Consider the following 24,036-nt stretch of genomic DNA (forward strand, 5'->3'; position numbering starts at 1 on the left):
TCACAGTTTTCTTTCAGTGTAGTGTACCTTTTGGTATATAGATGAAGTGCTGATGGCATTGTACTATGGAATTGGAATTTTATAAATAATTTAGCATTTTTAAAAGAACCAGTTTTATTTAAGTGAAAGGACAAATAAATCAAAGGCATTAATGGAGTCAAGGTAAGTTGTTGTAAACAAGCCATAGTAACTGTAGATAATTATCTTGCTACTGTGCTATACTCTATGCTATGATTACTGTGCTGTGATTCACTACATATCCCTCTGCTTCATATATAAATGTATAAAATGTTTGAATTTTAGCAAGAAAAATACAAGAAAAATAATTTTACATTACAATAATTCTTCAAAACCCTGTACAATCCACTGTGACTGAAAAATGTATTGCACATACCTACCAAAGTAAAGTACTGTAACAAGGCTGTATAAGCAACCAAAAATTCTAGTGAATTGATTTGAACATGTAACTATATAGTTCAGTGGAACAGTAGGTAGGTTCTGAACTTTGACCTTCAGCCCAGAAGTTTCCCATCAATTCATTGCATCAGTCACAGATCTCAGTCACAGGTATGGATGTTTTAATAAACAAAAGAAATTGAGTTTTATTTTTAATTTAAAAACGACTTTTATTACATGGCTATTTATGTCTGGATGACAGATCCCCTTCAATGTAAATCATTGGTGGGAAACATTTGTTGTGAGGCAACTTTAGGTGGCAGAAAATTCAAGCAAAAGTTTGGGTGACAAAACATTGCTAAGTTGACCAATTCTACCACAATATATTGAAATTGCTAATAAATTAGGGCCCACCTTCTTCCCCTGTAGTTATGCCCAGCAGATGTTTGTGCTACAACAACATTAAACTTAGGCTTGGATTTGCATATAGGGCGCCCGTAAGCCCCCATCTTGCTGCATCGCCTTGCCCCCTCCTCTGCTTGTACATGCACGTGCAAATTTCTTTTGACGGATACAGAGCACAGGGGATCAGTGTGCAGGTCACTTGCACTTCCCCAGTGATCAAAACCCAAGTTACAGGCATCTGGGCAGACTGCTGCCCTAGGTCTGGGCCTTTGTGTCCTCACCACAAATCCGGTTTGATTAAACCATTGTGTTTGCTTTTATTGAAATATACACTGAAACATCACCATTACAATACACACAGGGACATATTTATTATAGTGTGTAAGCCAACATCACCAGTGATATTGCCCATAGCAACCAATCAGCAATTAGATTTAAACGGTCACCTACAAGTTAGAAAACAAAAGCAAAGATCTGATTGGTTGCTATAGGCAACATCACCGGTGATGTTGGTTTACACACTACATGCAGACACTGGAAGAACCTAAAAACCTCCTTGCAGTGCACAAGTCAGACTTAAACTCTGCACCCCAGTGCAACAAAACAAAAGTGCTACCAAAGGAGCCAATGTGCCATCTAGTGATATTTGTTTTTGTTCATTAAATTCTGTTCATTTGTTTACCAAAAGTTACAGTATGTTTTTTTCTTACAGAGATTTCTCTCGTGCAATGCCAGTGTGCAGTTTTCAAGAAATGTTTTATATGAAACAAAAAGATGAAAATAATATATTTATAAAAGAATTTAAGGTAAGAGCATGTCCTTAGATACCTAATTATTAGGTATGAAAAATATACAATACTGTAAATATAATAACTTCTGAAAATATCAACATGGCATTTAGGATACTTGTATTTGGTGCAACACAGCATTGCAAATCAATGTTCCTTCTAAGCTGTGCGCTCATGTGAAAACACTACATTTTGTATCCATTCTGACCTAAGTACACTATTTTTAAAAATGCACACACAAAAGAATTTCTTTGTACAAATAGTCAAAATGAATTGTACAATGTATGATAACATACATAGCGGGTTATGCAATAAAAGGCACTAAGTTTGCCCAGGTGCATTAACTCATAGCAACCAATCAGCAGGTACTATTTAGTGGTCACCTGTTTAAATGCTAAAATCTTATTGGCTGCTATGAGTTACTGCTCCAGGTTAAACTTAGGGCCTTATAATACTTATTGGGCATAGTAGACAAGTTGAAATTCAGCTCAACACCACAGGACTGATTTACTGATGGTAGGGCTAGGTGCATAGTGCACAAAACAGGCACAAGCACCATGACTTGCAGTCTGTGGCTGTCTCAGTGGGAATAGATAATAGAAAAACACATCAAACACAAAATATAGTGTAGTAATTAATGATAAACACACAAAAAATGCAAAGACCTGGCTAATTTTGGCCTATGATGTGAAGTGCCACAACTTTCAAAAAACATCTTCCATGTTCAGGAAGTGGAACTTACAGTCTTATAGCCCATACCCCTGCCAGTATGTTTTTGAAGTGTGGAAAGAAATTGGAGTACCCCAAGGAAACACATGCAGACACCTGTAGAACATTTAAACAGAAATGAAATCCGACTGTCACTGTGCACACAGGAAAGGTTGTGGACCAGAAACACTCAAATTGATATTTCTGGGGCAAAAACTATCCCTTGTGCACAGAAAATTGCATTCCTGTGATTGCACATAAAATAAGAGACATATTTACTAACAACACACAACACATCTCATATTTACTAAAAAATAATTAGTATACAGTTTTGAGAGAAATGTGGCTAAGTTTCTCTTGAATTTTCATAAAGAATTAACTCCACCAGTGTGATACCAGCATAATACAGTGTTAGTGGTAAAAATTCACCATCAAGAAATGACGTATACGTAATATCATCAAGGAGAAGAGATGCAAAAATGAGTGCTCTATCTTTATAAAGGTAGTTTACCAGTCTGAACCTGGAAAAAAAGTTCATTTGTATGCATTTTGTAAACTGAGAAATTCCACCTATTTAAAGGGGTTGGTCTTCATTTTTTATTATTTGTAGTTTTTAAGTTATTTCATTTTCAGTTCAGGAGCTCTCCAGTTTGGAGCTAATTGGTTGCTAGGGTGCAAGTCAGGGAGTGGTTTAGATGAAAAACTAAAATATGAATCGAGAATCTGAATAGAAAAATAAGTTATAAATATTAACAGTAACAATAAATCTATAGCCTACTGGAGCAATAGTTTTTTGGCTTCCAGGGTCAGTGACCCCCATCTGAAAGCTGCAAAGAGTTAGAATAAGCCAGCAAATAATTCAAAAACTATAAAAAAATAAAATGAAGACCAACTGAAAAGTTGCTTGGAATAGGACATTCTATAAAAGACTAAAAGTTAACTTAAAGATGGACCACCCCTTTAAAAATAATTGGTGACCAAAGATCATGGCTATACAGATGGAATCCTGTGGTTCAATTGAAGCTGTATTAAATATATTTGGTTATTCAGGTAAAAAAGCGTCTATACAGTAGTGACTGCCATTGGCCTGAAAGGGACTCACAGATCACATGGGTTCAGGCTGACTAACTGGCCCCAGAGGTGGGTCGCAGGCCAAATTCTCACTACTCAGCTTTACCAGCGGGATTTCTTCTGCACCATGCCAACCCCCAAATGTGACAGGGTGTTAATATACTAATGCCCTCCCCACCAATTATATCAGAGAAGAGGCAGGTTGGCATATACTGTATAATATATAAATTGGCTATTCACAATGGTACTTGCCTTTTTGCAATCACAGAAAGTAAAATGCAGTAAAAACATGCAGCAAGAACTTTCATGCATTTTGCCATAGTGGGTGCTAATTTGTATTTATATTGATGCCTTGCATGTACATGAAGCTATCTAATGGGCACCCACTGTTGTGCTAGACTTTTGGGGAAAATAATGCTGCAATTTGGTAAAATGTAGTAATGAATGAACATGTGGCGTCTTGTTTTTTGCATAAAAGTTTGCTTTGGAAAATGTTTTGGAATTGGTCTGGAAAGCATGCAATCAATAAGTAGAAATATTAGCTGGTTAAAAGCAAACACAGCACCTTATTGGATGATAAGGTTTGATAGACATGGACAAGTTTTTTCACATTTTATTATGTTGATTGTAAACTAGAAGGCACATATAACTTGAATTATATTTTAAATTCTCCAGGAGCTGACAGATGTTGGGAATGATCAGTCAAAGGAGGCAGCAGAGACACCAGCTAATGCAATGAAGAATAGATATGCACACATCTTACCGTGTAAGTTGCACTCTGAAATACTTAATAACAGTGACATTTTCATCGTTTATCCATACTAAAAGATTCATTACAAGAATAACTGTGCGAAAGTCCTAACCCTCTTATGTTGTTGCTGGTTGCTTGCAAAGCATTACTATCCCTAATTATGTAATAAAAATATTATGTATACCCATATACCTTGAATTTAAAATTAACTCTACAATAACAGCCTCCTAGGTTGGAGCTAAATGCCATCTATTTGTTCTTAAAAGAGGGCTAAAGCTTAACTAAAGACATAGGCTAGAAATGTTTTAAATTGTTTTGTGCCTCTGTACCAGCCCAAGGCAACCACAGCCATTTAACAATGATGTGCCCCCAAACATGCCCCCAGTAGCTTCCTATCTAATTGCTAATTCCCTGCACATGCTCTGTGCTTCTGTCAGTTACTGTCAGTTTAGGGACCGACTCACAATACATTGTATATATAGGACACAAATGTCACAAAAGGCTAATTAGTAATTAATACAGCTGATTACTGCACGGCAGCTCTGAAACCAGTGCCATTAGCATCAGACCATCAGCCTGTTAAGATCAGCTTATATGACAGACAAACATAATTTTCTTTGTGTGATCATTTCCAATGACCCCTAAAGGGAGAGTGGTGGTATCACTCCAACTTGCAGCTCAGCAGTAAAGAGTGACTAATGTTTACCAGAGCACAAGTCACATGGCTGTGGCACCCTGGGAAATGAAGAATATGGCTAGCCCCATGTGAAATTTCAAAATTAAATATTAAAAAAATCTGTTTGTGCTTTTTAAAAACAGATTTCAATGCAGGATTCTGCTGAAGAAGCTCTGTTAACTGATGTGTTTTGAAAACACAGCTGAATTTTTTATAGGAAGAAAGAACATCTCCTATCTGTCTATAACCACCTCTAATATACTTGTAATCATGTCCCTCGCAAGCGCGTTTATCCAGAGAAAACAAGCTCAGCTATGGCAGTCTAACCTAATAGTTTAAATCTTCCATCCCTATTTTAGTTGCACATCTCTGCACTCTCTCCAGCTCATTAATATCCTTCTTAAGGACTGGAGCCCAAAACTGCACTGCATACTCAAGGTGAGGCCTTTTTTTTACACTGCGTATTTTCTAATTCTCTCGGCGGCTGAAAAACGCATGATATCATCATCCATAGAAATAACTTGAAAAGACTCGAAGCAAACCACACAATGCGTAAATACGCTAGAAAACACCTTACCACGGATTTTTCAAGCATTTGCCAAAATACGCCAGTATTTGCACAGCAACCTATTCCTATGTATACACAAAGGCAGCTGCCAGACCTAGTGGAAATACGCTGCGTTTTTTACTATTTCGCACTATTAGCACCATGGAAACGGAATTTGTTATGTCACCAGTACTAGGCTGAAAAACGCCATAGTCAGGGGCTGTGTGGCTTGTGCTGCGTTTTTAGGCTGAGAAAATACGCAGCGTAAAAACGCCATGTGTGGCATCAGCCTTACCAGAGACATATAAAGAGGCAAAATTATGTTTTCATCCCTTGAGTCAATGCCCTTTTTTATACAAGACAGCACTTTATTTGCTTTAGTAGCCACAGAATGACACTGCCTGGAATCAGACAACTTATCTACAAAAATCCCCAGATCCTTCTCAATTAAGGCTACCCCCAATAAGTACATCATATTTTAATTATCTTTGTTGATGAAAGATAGCTTTGAAGTTGTAGAACCCTGTTCTTCAGGTTGTTGTATTGGTAGGTTTTAAGAATAGGCTGGATGCCTTTTTTAGAATGTGAGAAAATACAAAGAAACTGAAAGTTGATTCAGGGACTGGTTCTATTGCCCTTTTTTGAACCCTCTCAAGCTTAAATTTCTTTTCTGAACTTGATGCACATGGTTTTTTTTAACCTCAACCACATTGATGTTCTTTAAGCATTGATCCTTTGTCCAGTACATTTTGTTACATGGACTGACATCTCTGCCTGTGGAAACAGCATGCTCTTCTTTCACCCTAGACACATGCTGTATGCTTTAGGCTTGCAGAACACTGGCATTCTCCTAGTTCCATATTCGAGTCCCATTACAATGGGGGAAAGAGAAGATGGTCTATTTTATGGATCAAAAAAGGGGAAAAGGTCTACAGAGATATGGGTAGGGTTTGATGATTGTGCATAAAGGGGTATGTTTAGGCAGATCGGACACGTGGAGTGGTGTATTCTATTTAGTTATTAATTGGACAGGACCCAGCTCCCAGGAAGTACTAGTATATATGTCTCATAAATATATATTACAGAATATATTATATAAACAAAAATATTATAAAAACATTTCTAGTAATAGCAAGATATAGTGAATTTACTGTTAATGCTGGTGGGCATCATTAAAATATTAACTTCATTTTGTGGTGTAATGCATTGAATGTGCTTGGACAAAATTCTAATGGTGGAACTCATGGGGGTAGTTCAGTTCAGAGTACAGGGTAAAGGTAGGCCCCTGTCTAGCATAAGAAATTTCAGAGACCCAGACCACCCTGAGTTAGTGGGGCCTGTAGGATCCGCCTGCATAGGCATGTGTGTTCCCTAAACAATATAGAATCTCGACTGTGTCTAGGTGGATAAGCCAGTCTTTGTAGCAAACAGGGAATTATGAAAGATTATTCAGGTGTCTATTAGGAAAGCACCAAATCTAGGATTCGATTCAGTATTCAGAAAAGACTCTGCATTTTTTTTAACAGGATTTGGCTTTGGCTGAACTGAATCCTCAAAATAATGTGACTTTTCCTCACATAAATATGAAAGTTGAAATTTTTAATCGCACGTGCAGTTCTCTTTAACCCCTCTGTAGCCTAATTTGGATAAGCAAGGATTTGGGGTTCAGTCGAATCCCAAAATAGTGGTTTTGTTGCATCCCTAGGGTCTATAAATATTGACTCCAAGGTACCTTGTATCAACCCATTGGAGTTGGGCTCCAGAGGTTAAATGAAGTCTGTCCATTGATAATATAGCAGATTTATCTGCAGTCCAGATAACTTGCCCTCACGCTGCTTTGGTGTACCTGAATGACTGTGTATGCAGACAGAAACCTTTTCAACTAAGTTGCCCGGTTGCAAGCACTTAATTTGGCATGATGTCTTAATCATAAGTAGCTTAATGGCCAGCACAGGGGAGAGGGCAGCCCTGTCTCATTCTCCTACCCATGTTAAATTGTCCTGACAGTGTAGCCCTTACTCATACAGTATGCTAGCTGTGCATAAAGGCTACCCTAATACAGAGAAGCAAGCTCTGTCTTATCTGCATATGCACCTCTAGGAGACAGCTTGACTCAGTGGTGCGGAAGGCTGTGCTGTATACACAGCTGTATATAACTAGTTGCCTTCTTTTGTTACTATGAATTGCCAGCATATCTGTATAAAGCTCCCTAAGATTGAAATTGGTGTCTCTCTTGTGTATATACCTGGACTGGCTGGTTTGAATAGACTCTTCCACCACCTCCTAGAATTTACCTGCTAAAACTTGTTTAGCATTTTAAGATCCACATTTAAGAGGGAAATTGTCCTCTTATATAAGGGTTTTCCCATTTTTTAAGATTTATGAGATGTGCCTATAAATCTGGAATTAGGTTGCCAGTAAGAATGATACATTTTGCAGAGGACAGGTTCAAAGACATTAACAATTTCTTTTGACCTATTCAGCAGCCTTTCTCTTTGCATAGCTGGTAATTTAATTTTTGACATCATGCGCCAGGGGGGATGTTAATTGGTTTACGACTTGTAATTTTAATTAATTTTAGGATAACTGTATATATGTATTGGTACAAAACTAATGTAGCCGGTTGTTTGCCATTCTTATACCCTCTTGAGTACCAAGTGGCTCTCTGGTAGTGGACTTTTTGTATTTTTCTATATGTAATATATATGTAATATGTCTACTGTTCTTTAGGCATGGTTGACCTGGGTTTTACTTTTTACTTACATCCTTTTATGCTCCATACAAGTATCCTTCACTTGTAGAAATCTATATTCAAAGGAAGACTGAACTTTAGTTATTTACATATTTATAACAGTGTACCTGTGTAGGAGAGCAGGGAACGGCCAGAGCAATTTAGATCTATAATGAAAGTGGTAGTTGACTTTAAAATTAAATTTTAGAATGATGGAGAGGGCTTAATTCCCCTTGCAACCAGTCAGAAATATGGAAACTGGAAGGGAAGATGAATAAGAGAGCTTGAACAGTGGCCTTAAAAATCAGACAGCACTTTCAGGTGCATGCTGGAAAGAAGCAAAGTAGAAGAGAATAAAAAAACATGCAAAATTAAAAACTGGAAAGTTGCTTGGAGAGGTCCATATCCAGCATAATAAAATGTATTTAAAAGTGAACATCTCTTTCAAGAAAAATAAGAAAAATAAAAAGAGGATACGTGAAAACCATTGTGTTTTATAAATTTGTGCAAGGGAACCTTTAGGAATCGGAGTAATTTATTTAAAAGGAACTGGCATTACCAGCCTCATCAGCAAATAAACAATTTTATAATATACTAGTGCCCTGTGTGATGGAATAGAGGGAATTCTTTTGGTCTACAAGGTTACATGTCTATTTTACATCTCTGCATATCTGTTATTTTGCCATTTGGCAAGTTGCTTCCTGACTAATCATGCATGTTTTTTAAATCTCAGATGATCACACCCAAGTCAAGTTAAGCCTAATTGATGGGAATCTTGATTCTGGATACATCAACGCAAATTACATTCCGGTAAAAATATATAATGGGGCTTATGCATGGCAACAAAAATGGACACAGTTGTTATACAAATCAACACTGCCTTAAAGTGATACTGACACTAAAAAACGACTCCTCAAAATATGAATGTACATAAAAAAGTTGCCTATAGGTCATGTTGATTGATTTGCTTTTGTAAATAATTGTTACTTGAAGTTCCTAAACCTGACTGTTTTGCCAACCTGACTGTCCCTTCTCAGCCTGTCAGTTATAGCTTCCAATGCTAACAGCCTCCTGCTGGACAAATATGGCAGCCCCCTTATAGGGGAACATGGGGGATCAGACAGGTAATATAAAAGCATTGGGCAAATATTTTTATGGCAAAAATAAAGGTCATGCAAAGACAATGTTATGATATATGTAAAAAAATTTCTGGTGTCAGTATCACTTTAAGGGTGGTCTGAGCTCGATACAACTCACTAGATGCAGCGTACCATGTGCTTTAAGAATGACGAGCAGGCATCATTTTGACTTAAAAATGTCACCTCAGTTGTGTCCTATCCACATTAAAGTGCATCTTTATGCAGGCCCGGATTTGTGGCGAGGCCACAAAGGCCCGGGCCTAGGGTGGCATAAACATAGGGGCGGCATGCCGCCCCGCCGCACGCAAATTTTTTAAATTTTGCTCCCATACGGAGCAATGGGGACCTCTCCCCACTGCTCCGTATGGGAGTTTTAACTTTGGCGCATGCGTGTCAGGCAGGGGAGGAGGAGGTGGTTTGCGCATGCGCGCTCGCACGGCGGGTGGGGGCGGTAGGGGGCGCTGAATGGGGGCGGCCTCGGGGCGCGTCATTTAGAAATCCGGCGCTGTCTTTATGGCTCAGATGCAATTACATCTGAAGAAACTCAGACACAAATATGGGGAAGAATGCTTGCACCCAAAATTGCACTTTGCACACTGCACTGGCGCTCTTAAATTCATCCTAATGCCTCTTAATGCAAAAAGTCCAGTAAATGTATACTGAAAGTGCTGAATAATATTGAGAATGATATAGTAAATTGTTACCACAGGGTTTCGGTGACGGTAAAGAGTATATAGCAACACAGGCCCCCTTGCCTGCAACATTTGTTGATTTCTGGCGCATGATCTGGGAGCAGCGAGTAAGAATTATAGTGATGCTAACTGTGTGTGAAGAACAAGGGAAGGTAGGTGATTTAACATCACTTTTTCATTTTCACCAGATATACCTGAGCCTTTTAGCTCTCTTGCAATCATTTTAATATTTGCTAGCATCACTGATTTGCATATTATTCTGTATTGTATTAGGGCCTTTTAGGATTTCTGTCATATTTTTGTAATGGTGTGTTTTTATTTTATAGGTCCTGTGTGATCAGTACTGGCCTGCAGACACTGTTTCATATGGGCTCATTGCTGTGCACAAAGTTTCTGAGCTACACAGTAAAGACTGGACCATAAGACACTTCACAATACAAAAAATAAATGTAAGAAGAATGCACACATGTACTATGTTCTGTTTCTGTTCTGCCAACCCAGGATTGCACGCATGTACATCATACGGAGCAATGGGGACAGGACGTGCTGAAGTTTTTTGCACGTCATGTCCCTTGTGCTCCGTATTTGTGGTGCGGCTGCAAAATTTATGCAGCCCTAGGCCCTGGCTTTTGTGGCATCGCCACAAATCCGGCCTTTCTGCTCAGGGACTAAAAAAGGACAGCTATACCAGCAACTTCTTTAGGACCCTCGTTCTAGAAAGCTCTGTGTAGGCTGTGGCTGATGCTTTGTGTCAAATTTACCTTAGGGTTCTACTCACCAAGAACTGTTTTAAGAAAAAAAATTGTTTTAATGAGTTGCTATCTGATAACTTAATGCAAAAATATTTCTGCCACTTTTGAAAAATTTTCATAGAAAACTGTAAAATGTATGCTAATATATTGTCATATACAGTTGTTGTTTCAGGAAATTTCTGACTTTTATGGGTCCCAGTAGCACAGAACCCAATTTTCAAAGCTGCACCAGAAATCAGCGTTCCTTAGATTTCAACAGAAATTTCACTAAACTCAGGTTTACCCCAACAAATCATATCCAAGATATCTTTCTACTCCAAATAATCAACTGCAGTCCTTCAAAGCTTCACATCAAAGCTTACATTTTGCAGCATCTTCTCTCCCACATCTCATTAGATACCAAGATAAAACATCCTAAGGTCTACTAAACAGTTTTTACAAATTATGTGGTGTGAAAATATCACACATCATTTGTCATTTCTTGCACTTCAGATACTATAAAACAACACATTTACTGCCCTTTTTGTGGGGTAAATCCAAAAAAAGCCTAAAGCTGCATTTATCTTTTCTAACATACAAAGACAAAATATGGTAAAGGGTCTGCTTAACAAATTGATGTCCAATATGCATTTACCAAAGTATGTGGCAGTGGCACAAATTTATGTTATGCTAAACAGATTATGCTGACTGGAGCAACATTCCAGGGTATTTATTACAGGAAGATCTTTGTACAAGTCATTCACAATGGAGAAAGCCAGTTGGATGACTGGCAAAAGTCTTCAAGAAAAAAAAAACACACACAGCAAGTCCATTTGATTTGACTTATTACTACAGACCTACTGTATGGACACTTATGCTCCAAATAATGAATAGCCTAAGGGCTACCTTACAACCCCTATCATGAATCAGTGTTTCAAACTGGACCTGAGTATACTTCTAAATAAAATAATTATACAGATTTTCTTTATAATACAAACTTTAAAATACTAAACTCTTAGGCTTAGGAGGGGTACTTGAAATAAGTCAACAATTTAGTCTAACAATATTGATATTCATAAGAAAAGGGAACCTTAAAGCGGACCTGTCACCCTAAGAAATAAGTCCAAATTATTTTCTATATTGTTAGTTGAGCAAAATAAACTTTACTTACTCTATATAAATAATATAAATCTTGTTTCCTTCCGTCTTGGAATTACTCAATCAAAGCAAGCAGGCAGGCACCATTTTGTGGACACTGTTATTAAGGCAAGCTTTGTATCATGCCAAAATCTTGTTTATGTGATAGAATGGGGGGCCTGATGCCCAGGCCCATGCACTGGCTACACAGTTAGATAAGGAGGAGGGAGGGGAGAAGTGAGATGTGCAGTGACATCTAGGAAGTGCTGAATGGAAAGCTAAAGTTACTGTCTGCCCCGCCTCTATGCCTAAGGCATAGAGGCGGGGCAAGCAATATATGATTGACAGCTGTGATTTTTAAATGCCTTTATAATGGGTTTGGATGTGTTAATATAAAAATGAATTTGGGTTTCATGTTTAATTTGAACAGAACTTTTATTATACAGATTTTCATGTCTGGGTGACAGGTCCACTTTAACATAAAGAGCAGAAAGAGCATCAATTTATGTGGTTTTCTATTTCTTGCAGAACGCAGATACCTCAGCTAGATCTATTTATCAACTGCATTACACAACTTGGCCTGATCGAGGTGTCCCTATAAACCCAGTTTCACTGGTTACATTTGTGGAATTTGTACGAGAGCATGTGCAAGCTGTGAAGGATTCTGGACCCACAGTGCTGCACTGCAGGTTAGAAAATAATATAGCCATGCTCATTGGCTGATTATATGACACTAGTATACATGCCTAGTAGTGCAATACCATGATTTGTATTCATTCACTTGCTATTATTAAAAATATTACCCTCTGGGATTTAAGAACACTAACTTAGCTATCATCAAAAAATATGACCTTTTTTTATGTGTGCCATAAGCAACGTGATTCCTCTTAACCAGCGATGGCTGACAATCAAAATATCAGGCGCCCATGTGACCTGACTATATAAAAGAGTATATCATGTTTATGTGTTTAATAATAATGTACTTACATTTTATTTTGTGTAGCTAGCATTGGTGCCATAGCTGACTACAGAATGATTGCATGTTGGACATTAGTGCTCTAAACTATACTAAAAAGGTATTAGAGACAACAGCTGACATATTGTCTTCAGTGATTTACTGCAAATTGGCCAAAAAGTGGCATAACTGGAGCTGGTCAGTTTAAGAGTTGGGTGGGTAGTTTTGAGATGTAGTCTGGACACACATTTTTCATCCCAGCTGCAATGGTTTGTCTTTAAATGGCCCCTTCCTTTCCAAACACATAACCCACTGTTCTCACTGATGTTTTCTCTTTTGTATTTACTTTATCTTTCCTCAGTGCTGGTGTTGGACGCACAGGGACGTTCATTGCTCTAGATGTGGCCCTACAGCAGTTAAATGCTGGACAATGCATAGATATCTTTCAAACAGTGCATAAAATGCGTCTTAGCCGGTACCTTATGCTGCAGACTGAGGTAAGGAGAACAGAAGACTTGAAATTTAAACACACATTTTAAAATAATATTCTTCCATTTTAAGTGAACTAAAATGTTCTATTTTGTTGAAGACTTTTGGAATTTACATTCTCCAACTGCCTTTCTGCACTCTTGTGAAAATCAGTTGGCAGTGAGTTCTAGATACTTAAAATAATATCTATATTGTTATACTGATTTTTTTTTTAATGTACAATGCAGGAACCCCTTAGTCGCACGCCTATATATGTAAATGTCATAAGGTTGTGCTGTCCTTAACAGACATCCCTAGGGGTTATCTCTAATACAGTCTGTTTATAGATATGTATGTATGCATATCTTTATTTATAAAGCGCTACTTATGTACGCAGCGCTGTACAGTAGAATACATTAATACAAACAGGGTGTTAATAAGATAATAGATAAATACAAAGTATAATAATAAATACAGATAAATACAGCTGCAATAAGTTAAAAGTAGAGGACACAAGAGGAAGGAGGTCCCTGCCCCGTAGAGCTTACAATCTATATGGGAGGGTAACTTACAGACACAAATAGGCAAATATAAGTGCTGTAGGTCACAGTGGGTGACACTACAATATAAGTGCCAGTTCCCAGATTAGGTGCTGGGCGAGTGCTCCAAAAGGTAGTCTTTAACCTTAGTTTTAAAAAGACTGGGGGAGGATTATCTCCGGAGGAAATCAGGGAAGGCATTCCAAATGTAAGGGGCAGCAAGGCAGAAAGGTTTAAGGTGGGAAACCGCAGTAGTAGTGGGGGGTGCAACCAAACGATTGCTCTGCGAGGAACGAAGGAGTCGGCCGGGAACATACGGAGACACAAGGGACGAGATGTAGTGAGGAGCAGAGGAATGGAGGGCTTTGAAGGTTAGGAGAAGGAGTTTGTAAGATATTCTTTGTTTAATAGGAAGCCACGATAAGGACTTTAGCAGGGGGAAGGGCCTGAACTCTCCTGGATGAGAGGAGAATTCTGGCAGCAGTGTTTAATATAGACTGTAGGGGGGAAAGATGGGAGTTAGGGAGGCCGGTTAATAGCAGGTTGCAGTAGTCCAGTCGTGACAGGATGAGAGCATGCATAAGCAGCTTAGCTGTTGCAGTAGAAAGAAAGGGACGAATTTTGGCAATATTGCATAAGAAAAAGTGACAGGTTTTGACAGTGGTGTTAATGTGGTTAGAAAAGGAGAGACTGGAGTCAAAGATCACCCCCAAACAACGCGCCGAATTGACGGGGTTGATGAGGGTGCCATCAATAGAGATAGAAAAGGGTGGGGGGGTAGGACCAGGCTTAGGCGGAAAGATCATTAGTTCAGTTTTTGTTAGGTTGAGTTTAAGGTGGCGTTGGTTCATCCAGTTAGAGATGGCCAGGAGGCAGTTAGAGATTTGAGTCTCAGTTTCAACTATTAACGAAGGGGTCGACAGATAAATTTGGATATCATCAGCATACAGATGGTATTTGAAGCCAAATGAACGGATAAGATCTCCCAAAGACAGCGTGTAGAGGGAGAACAACAACGGCCCAAGTACAGAGCCTTGAGGTACCCCCACAGTAAGAGGAACTGGAGATGAGGTTTTATTAGCATAGGAGACAGTGAAAGAACGGTTAGAGAGATAAGAAGAGATCCAGGATGCAGCCTGACTACGGAGACCAATCGAATGCAGAATTTGCATCAGGAGGGAGTGGTCAACCGTATCAAACGCAGCCGATAGATCTAGGAGAATTAGTATGGAAAAGTGACCTTTGGCTTTGGCAACCTGAAGATCGTTTGTAACTCTGCACAAGGCTGTTTCAGTAGATATGGTATTTTGCAGTTACATCTGTAGTGTCATAGGTAGAAGTCTCCTTTCTGTGCCATGTGATCTACTTTAATATAAGTTGTAGTCCATCAAGTTCATGCCTAACTTATCCAGAAGGATAGAAAAAAAATAGCTGAATATTCTTTTTACCATAGCTTGCCCCCTGACTCCTAAAGGGGGCAATTACACCAGTGCCTGGATCAAAATTAATTTTACTAACTTCTGGAAACTATCTAATGTATCTGTTGCTGACTGGATTTATTATCCACAATTGCCCCTCGGTCCTCCTTGATGAGATGTCAACCTTTATCCCATTAAGGGTATAAGTGACAATGCATATTATTGTATCCCGAACACCTAACCTTACATTTATCGACGTTAAATCAATCAGTTTGCGAGACCCCCTGTAAGGATGTCACATACTGTTCTATTAACAACCTTAGCTTAAAAGTTAAGTCTTTTTATTTTACTATGCCAAAAACTACTCTAAACGCCCCAAAATGGCATTCCTCTGTCCCCTGGTATATTGAGCCTTCCTTCTCCTTTAAATAAGAAGCCAGTCAAAAAACAGTCTACTGTGCATTCCTGGCAGATTTCCATTGGAGCAGGAGGCAGCAAGCATGAGCAGTAGATAGCCCTTTGACTGGCTTCCTATTCAACGGCAAAAGGAAGGCTCAGTATAGACAAGAACATCAGACTCCATGTGGGTAGAGAAGTATGTCATTTTTGGGGGCTGTTTAAAGTGATTTAAAATAAAAGATTTACTTATCCTTTAAAAAACAAAAAAATAAACACAAACATTTATGTGCCACCGTACAAAAGATTTGCAAAAATTTGAGTAAACCACATCTACTGGAACCCCACTGTCCAACTTCCTATTTAATCATAAAAAGCTATTTTGTCTGGCATGATCTGTGTTTCTCAAAGTCATGCTAATTACTAATAATAATAGCATTATCTACTAGAAATTCATTTTAAACCTTCCAATTGCTTGGCCACTCCAGATGTCAAAACCTCCAGGTCTATAAATAACTATTACTTTTTATGTATTAGTATTTCACCAGCTTTCCTCCAATCCGTAGGTACCATGCCATATGAAAAAGTGGAAAACGATCAGAAAAAGTCACCTTGCTAAACTTTGTTCTTCCACCAGGCCCTGTGCCTTCATTTACATCAATATTTAAACAATATTAAAGTACCAAATTCTGCACCAGCCACTGACAGTTTCTATGAGTGGCGCCTGGAGCACCATAGAGCAGGTCCTCAACCCTCTTTTAAATTTCTTCCTTAACGAATACATTGAGAACAGTAATATTTTAATATTATTTTAAATTGCAACAATTTATGTTCTATGTTTAGCTAAACACCTTCTGCTCCAATCCATCCACAGAAGTGATGTTTTAATGGCGCTAAAGTATGCTTTCCTGAAAATCTTGTGCTGTTAGTATTATTGCTCCGGTCAATATCTAGTTAATTAAAATCCCCCATTTGTAAGATTTTTCCCAACCTTGCAGCACTTTATTTGCAACAGGAGCTGAGCCTCTTCCTCTACAATTACTTGTCCCCTTACAACCTATAAAATTTTCCCCATAAGGCCTTAACAGTCTCATTCCCCTCCTCTCTTAATAATGACTTTTAAATTGTGCTTAACATACCAACATACTCTTCTTTTTATACTTTCCCTATAGCTCTGAAACAAGGTACAGCCCTCTTATTTACTGCCCAATCTTGTGGCTTCATCCATGTTTTTACAATGCTTTAAATAATAATAAAAAGAAATGCATTGAGATAGACAAAAGCAGAATTCTGTGTGTATGTTAACATATCTTAAGAAGCTTTTTTTACATTACAGATTTTTTTTCGAATGTTCTGATAAAAGAATGACATTTTATTTTTAATGTTGCAGGAACAATATATATTTGTGCATTACTGTATCCTTGAAAAAATAGTACAGAAGGTAGAACCTCACACAGTAAGTAATAACTAGCATTAATATAACCTTATAAGCAAATGGTGTGGGATAGAAATATAAGGGTGAATATATACATATCTACAAGTACCACTGGAAATGAGGAGAAAGTCACACAGGTTCACATTCTGCCACATTTATTGGAGGGTAAACTTCTCAATTACAGATAGCTCTGAAATTGGCCCTCCAGAATACGTAATTAAAAAGATAGGTATAGAGGTGGGGCAGGCAACATATGATTGACAGCCCAGATTTTTAAATACATTTATAACAGGTACAGATTTATTAATGAGCAAGAAAAAAAAGAATTTGGGTTTAATTTGCAAAGGACTTTTATTATACAACTTTGTATGTGTGGGCAACAGGTCTCATTTAACATAAATGCCTAATATTTTATTTAAAAAGGTATTGCACAGTAAGCTTTCTAAAAAAAAAAAAAAAAAACTAAGTATATACAAATATAGATTAACTGGAAAAATATATGCACTTAAGGAACAAAAAAACACAAACAAACCATAAATATATTAGGTTTCTCTGGCAAATTTTTTTGCTTCTTCAGGGATTTCCGCACTTTTGCGTTTGTGTGTAGTTTCTTGTGATTCTTTATTTAGGCCCTACAAAAAGGAAAGCAAAAGGAATCTGAAATTTGAAGAGTGAACTTTTCAAATGTTAAGCAAAAAAGAAAAGTCCTATGGATGTCAGTTTATTTCACCTGTGCCTGCGGCATAGCGTGTTTTTCTGTCCACTTCCTGGCATTGGAAAAGAATACTGCCCTGTTGTACTTGAACTCTGATGACTGAAACAAAAGTTTGAAAAATAAATAACTGTATTGTAACATAGAAAATTGTATAGAATACTCACTTTTGTGCATGGAAAAATATAACAATAAAACTATAAAACAAAGTAAACTGTGGATACATAAAAGAGCAAAGGAACATTAAGCCACGTTTTCAGATTACAGATCCAAAAACAGTACTGTTTTACTGAATCAGAAACCAAACACTAAAATTTATTGTGCATAAAAGTTTCAGTCGATCATTTCTCCACCAACTGGGACTCAGCTGCAGACAGCTACTTGCCTATACTGCCCAAGCAGACCCACACCATATCCACCCAGGCAAATATGAACCCTAAGCATAACTCAAGTTGCACTTACAATATCGGCCATAAGAGGGTCATCAGGGTTAGGTTCACTCATCAGAAGCTGGATGGAAGTAAGAACAGTTGATATATTGAGAGCTGGTCTCCATGCGCCCTGAAGACAATAGAAAGTTGTCACATAAAAAAATTAAAAACGGTACATTCTACAAAATGAGCACAAGTAAAATGGCTTTTTACTTTTTTTTGTCTAAAAAAAGACATTTAATTGGTGTATGTTTTAATTGCAGGCTGTACAATGACATTCCCTCAGATGTATAAAAAATGGATTGTTAATCCACTGTGACTAAGAAGAATACAAAAGTTAAATGAAGCAAAATAATGTCATACTCAGATGCCGAATTTGTATGATACATAAAACAAAGAGCAAATACAAGGCTCCAACTAAAAGCTGGAGTACAGACATTGCTGTGATATTTTAATGTTCCATTCATCTCACCTTTGGAGGCAATTTCAGAATGTCCAGACAGATTCTACCTGCAGAATCAATGTTGGGATGATAGATAGGAGTAAGGAATCTAATCTTTGGTGGTTCAAATGGATATCTATAAAATAAAACAAAATTAATTATATATTATTTGTGTTTTCTTTAGTAGTCCCTGTTCTAATTCTAGCATTGCAGATTCACGGCAGATTAAAACCATATTATCTATTTGCTTGAGTGGTTCTGAAAGCTGAATTCTGCCACTAAGCAATATTATATGTCCAGTGGCTGAGGGTACACGCTCCATTTCCTCTTTGTATCTATAAAGCAGTCATTGTATTGCCTCACTCAGCAAAGCATATAGAAAACAACTTGGCAATAATAAATAATAATAAACAGACGTATGCAGGGTAAATATTCATTTATGTGACAGAAATAAAAAAAAACACTGACAACATTAAGGGAAACAAGAACCTGAAGGAAAGAATGATTATTCTAATGCCTCTTACAGTATATCACTTCTCAGTAGTTTCCCACAGTCTGTGGGAAACTTCTTTTTTTCAATCAGTTTATGAAATGGAACTAAAATAATACGGACATTAGTTGCATTATAAATACAGTTACAGAAATACTATAGGGGATTTATATATCCCCCTAGGTAGAAGTGCAATTCCTCATTCCAGAAACACTTCTGCCTAGGGGAATAGTTGTGCTGAGCACCACGTTCTGTCTAAAAATTCAGGGGTCATCCCTGTCCATACTACCTGCATCATCTCCTGTTAGGGGATGAATATGGGCGGTAGTGGGATGCTTAAATGCCTGCCCACCTCATGAATATAGTGCTAACAAAAGCATTTAGTGGTATACTGTTCAGGCAGCCACAGGTCTTTGCACTCTGAATTGAAGCTCAGACCCGTGCCTATTTGTCACAAACGGGTACATTAGACACTGCCATGGTCATAAATGGCCCTGTATCTCTCATATCCATACCTCTCTGGGACAATGATTTCCAGGTTGAAGATGCCACCCTCATACGGAGACCCTGATCCACCAATAATCTCTAAAGAAGATATTTTATAAAATTATTATTTAGTTACTTGTATCTATATTAAAAATTTGCAAACTTGTATCAAAAGCAAAACTTAGTCAAATGCAAATAACTCCTTCACTATACAAGTACTGCAAACACTAAGCAATAAAAATATCTCCTGTGTATACCAAACCAGGATCATTCTTAAAGGGAAACGAAAGGTAAAGTCACTTGGGGGTGCCAAAATGTTAGGCACCCCCAAGTGACTTTAACCGCTTACCTCGTACCCCGGGCTGGTGCCCCTGTTGGGAGAAAACAGCACCAGCCCGGGGCACCTGGAGCGCAGCGCTTCCGTGTTCTGGCTTCCTCTTCCTGAATGCCAGCGGTGGGCGCATGCGCAGTAGAGTGAAAAGCCGACTTTTCGGCTTTTCTCTCTACTGCGCATGCGCGCGCAGCGAAACAAGAGGAAGGAAGCGCCGGCAGCTACCCCGGGCTGGTGCTGTTCCCTCCTCACAGGGGCACCAGCCCGGGGTAAAAGGTAGGTGGTCAAAGTCACTTGGGGGTGCCTAACATTTTGGCACCCCCAAGTGACTTTGACTTTCTTTTCCCTTTAAATGGCATCTTTCTATGCTCATTGCTGCTGGTTCAATGCCACATGTATGCAGTTGTGGAACAACAGTTCCAAAGTGCATACCTCTGTTGTGGTTGTGAGGGAATTGCCACTTTAGAGGCTCGTGTTAGAGCCCTAGAGGAACAAGTTGCAACACTGCGTTCGATTGACAATCTTGAGAGAAGTCTCTCGCTAACTGAGCAGGAGCTAGCGGGGTCAGATAGTTTTGGGGGGAGGGGAGCAGCGAAAGGATGATAAGGCAGTAAGCCGGGTGACAGACAATCTAGCATGGGGAAAAGGAAGAGGGAGGCTGAGCCAGGGTTAGCGCATCCCAACAGATTTGCCAGATTGTGTGAAGAAGATGGAAACGTGAACACTGGACTGTCGGTTCTAGATGAGGCTGATCTCTCTAACAGCCGGAAGACCAGTTTATCTAGTAGTGGTGGGGAGGAGAGCAGAGCTAGGCCTGTTCGGCACGTGGTTGACAAATTATTGGGTGGGGTTGGGCATGACCCGGCTGTCTTGGTACATATCAGTACTAACGACAAAATGAACGGTAGATGGAGGACCTTAAAGAGTGAGTTCAGGGTTCTAGGCTCTAAGATTAAGCAAAGGTCCTCCAATGTCATTTTTTCGGAAATTGTGCCGGTGCTTAGGGAGCTAAATGCGTGGCTGAAGTCTTGGTGTAGGAAGGAAGGGTTTGGGTTCCTAGAGCACTGGGCTGACTTTTCTTTGAGGTACAATCTATACAGCCGTGACGGATTGCATCTCAATGGAAGGGGATCCGCTGTGCTAGGGGAGAGAATGGTTAAGAGGCTGGAGGAGTGTTTAAACTAAACAGGGGGGGTGGGTTAGCTAGAGTTTTATGGGAAAGCTAGTGTAGACGGGGCAGTGGGACTAGCAAAGGGTTGTGGGGGAGGAGTGAGGGGGGCATATAAGGGAAACGGACTAATTTTCACCTTAGCTCTAACTCTCCATTAGCTAATGTAAACATCAGAGGGAGAAGTAGTAATCTCCACTGCATGCTGGCTAATGCGCAAAGCTTGTTGGGTAAATTAGGGGAGCTGCAAGCTATTGCATGTATTGAATATTATGATTTAATTGGTATCACTGAGACCTGGTGGGATGAAAAATGTGACTGGGCCGTGAATTTAAATGGTTATACACTTTTTAGGAGGGACAGAGAGATTAAAAAGGGTGGAAGGGGTTTGTCTTTATGTAAAGTCAGATTTAAAGCCATGTAATAAAGACATTACCAATGAAAACGTTGAATCTCTTAATTATCCGGACATTGACTGGAGTAATGGGGTGGCTAAGTCAGAAAAAGCTAGTAGGTTTGTAAAAAATTTTAAATCAGGCGGTTCAAGAACCTACTAGGAATGACTATTTTGGACCTGGTAATATCTAATACTGAACTCATCTCTAACATTTATGTGGGTGAGCATTTTGGGAACAGTGATCACAACAAGGTCTCCTTTGAGATAATGCTACAGACACAGCTCTATAAGGATTAACTAAAATGCTCAATTTTAGACGTGCAGACTTTGCCAGTATAAGGGCATCTCTGCAATGTGTCAACTGGGAAAGGCTTTTCATAGGGTTAGACACAGAAGGAAAATGGAACATCTTTAAAACATTGGCTTTGCAGGTATACACAACAGTATATTCCCCTTGTAAGCAAGGTGCGGCATCGCAAAGCAAAACCTTTATGGCTGAATAAAAGTGTTAGTGTCCAGGTTGGTAAGAAAAAACGTGCTTTAAAGCATTCAAGTTAGCTGGGACAGCAAAAACTTTCATCAGGTACAAGGAAGCAAATAAAGCATGCAAAAAAGCTATCAGGCAAGCTAAAATAGAGATGGAAAGGGATATTGCAGCTAGGAGTAAAAAGAATCCAAAATTATTTTTTAATTATGTGAATAGTAAAAAAATTAAGCAAGAAGGGGTGGGAACCTTATTATCATGGGGGGTAAGTTGGTTGATTGGTTGAACAGGGAAAAAGCAGAAATTTTGAACTCTTATTTTTCATCTGTCTATACATCTAAGGAGCCAGATAATGAAGGCTTCCCTTTTAATATGCCCAGTTCTAGTAATTTAGCTATTGACGCATGGGTCACTCAGGAGGAAATTCAAAAGAGACTTGAACATGTAAAGGTAAACAGAGGTCCAGGACCGGATGGGATTCATCCCAGGGTATTAAATGAGCTGAGCGCTGTGATTGCAAAGCCTCTTCAATTAATTTTTCAGGATTCCTTGAGGTCTGGCATGGTGCCGAGACACTGGCGAATTGCTAATGTGGTGCCGTTATTTCAAAATGGATCCCGTTCCCAGCCTGAAAACTATAGGCCTGTTAGTCCTGACATCAGTAGTAGGAAAACTTTTGGAAGGGGTAATAAGGGATAGGGTACTTGAATACATCGCAGTTCACAATACTATAAGTTTGTGCCAGCATGGTTTTATGCGTAACAGATCTTGCCAGACTAATTTAGTCGCCTTTTACGAAGAGGTGAGCAGGAACCTTGATGCTGGAATGGCAGTTGATGTCATCTACTTGGACTTTGCTAAAGCGTTTGATACAGTACCTCACAGAAGGTTAATGATCAAATTGAGGAATATTGGCCTAGAACATAATATTTGTAATTGGATAGAGAACTGGCTGAAGGATAGATTACAAAGAATGGTGGTAAATGGAACATTTTCTAATTGGACCAGTGTGGTTAGTGGAGTACCGCAGGGGTCAGTCCTTGGTCCTTTGCTTTTTAATTTGTTTATTAATGACCTGGAGGTGGGCATAGAGAGTACTGTTTCTATTTTTGCTGATGACACTAAATTGTGCAAAACTATAAGTTCCATGCAGGATGCTGCCGCTTTGCAGAGCGATTTGACAAAATTGGAAAACTGGGCAGCAAATTGGAAAATGAGGTTCAATGTTGACAAGTGCAAAGTTATGCATTTTGGTAGAAATAATATAAATGCAAACTATCTACTGAATGGTAGTTTGTTGGGGGCATCCTTAATGGAGAAGGATCTACGGGTTTTTGTAGATAACAAGTTGTCTAATTCCAGGCAGTGTCATTCTGTGACTACTAAAGCAAATAAAGTGCTGTCTTGTATAAAAAAGGGCATTGACTCAAGGGATGAGAACATACTTTTGCCTCTTTATAAGTCTCTGGTAAGGCCTCACCTTGAGTATGCAGTGCAGTTTTGGGCTCCAGTCCTTAAGAAGGATATTAATGAGCTGGAGAGAGTGCAGAGACGTGCAACTAAACTGGTAAAGGGGATGGAAGATTTAAGCTATGAGGTTAGACTGTCGAGGTTGGGGTTGTTTTCTCTGGAAAAGAGGCGCTTGCGAGGGGACATGATTACTCTGTACAAGTACATTAGAGGGGATTATAGGCAGATGGGGGATGTTCTTTTTTCCCATAAAAACAATCAGTGCACCAGAGGCCACCCTTTTAGATTAGAGGAACAGAGCTTCCATTTGAAGCAGCGTAGGTGGTTTTTCACGGTGAGGGCAGTGAGGTTGTGGAATGCCCTTCCTAGTGATGTGGTAATGGCAGACCTATTGTACAGCGCTGCGGAATATGTTGGTGCTTTATAAATAAATGTTAATAATTCTGTTAATGCTTTTTAGAGGGGCCTGGATAAGTTTTTGAACAAGCATAGTATCCAAGGCTATTGTGATACTAATATCTACAGTTAGTATTAGTGGTTGTATATATAGTTTATGTATGTGAGTGTATACTTACTTACTTCATAAATAAAAAATGTCTGCTATATTGTTCTGTGTGTTTAACATTCATATTTTGTATAGTT

At 38.8% G+C, this 24,036-nt stretch overlaps 2 protein-coding genes across 6 annotated transcripts in view; one reads left to right on the plus strand and one right to left on the minus strand.

Moving 5' to 3' along the window:
- Window positions 1-18,731, plus strand: LOC100493594 (receptor-type tyrosine-protein phosphatase V-like). 2 transcript variants are annotated; one of them, XM_002933001.5, is made up of 10 exons: window positions 1-162; window positions 1,514-1,607; window positions 4,044-4,134; window positions 8,807-8,883; window positions 9,922-10,056; window positions 10,231-10,353; window positions 12,301-12,461; window positions 13,089-13,224; window positions 16,939-17,004; window positions 18,390-18,731. In XM_002933001.5, the coding sequence occupies exons 1-10, from the start codon at window positions 152-154 to the stop codon at window positions 18,399-18,401; spliced, it is 906 nt and encodes a 301-aa protein (XP_002933047.2). In that variant the 5' UTR covers window positions 1-151; the 3' UTR covers window positions 18,402-18,731. The 2 variants fall into 2 exon arrangements, with proteins under 2 accessions (XP_002933047.2, XP_004910712.1); XM_004910655.4 differs by lacking the exon at window positions 16,939-17,004.
- ube2t (ubiquitin conjugating enzyme E2T) overlaps window positions 16,916-24,036 on the minus strand; it is a 15,145-nt gene continuing 8,024 nt past the window's right edge. For 3 of the 4 annotated variants that reach the window (XM_004910659.2, XM_031896869.1, XM_004910657.4), the window contains exons 3-7: window positions 19,574-19,643; window positions 18,599-18,704; window positions 18,158-18,256; window positions 17,714-17,797; window positions 16,916-17,615 (exon numbers count right to left, since the gene is read on the minus strand). In XM_004910659.2, the coding sequence (XP_004910716.1) occupies window positions 17,526-17,615; window positions 17,714-17,797; window positions 18,158-18,256; window positions 18,599-18,704; window positions 19,574-19,643 (449 nt within the window). In that variant the 3' untranslated portion in view covers window positions 16,916-17,525. The remainder of the gene's footprint in view (window positions 17,616-17,713; window positions 17,798-18,157; window positions 18,257-18,598; window positions 18,705-19,573; window positions 19,644-24,036) is intronic. The other variant, XM_004910658.3, reaches the window with a different exon arrangement.

Source organism: Xenopus tropicalis, chromosome 2 (assembly GCF_000004195.4).
Source record: "Xenopus tropicalis strain Nigerian chromosome 2, UCB_Xtro_10.0, whole genome shotgun sequence".
Classification (NCBI taxonomy): domain Eukaryota; kingdom Metazoa; phylum Chordata; class Amphibia; order Anura; family Pipidae; genus Xenopus; species Xenopus tropicalis.

What these genes read in the sequence shown, in the direction of transcription:
- LOC100493594 (XM_002933001.5), top strand. An exon ending in ATATGCACACATCTTACCGT is followed by an intron (nt 4,135 to 8,806) that starts GTAAGTTGCACT and finishes TTTAAATCTCAG; the next exon opens with ATGATCACACCCAAGTCAAG. An exon ending in TCACAATACAAAAAATAAAT is followed by an intron (nt 10,354 to 12,300) that starts GTAAGAAGAATG and finishes TATTTCTTGCAG; the next exon opens with AACGCAGATACCTCAGCTAG.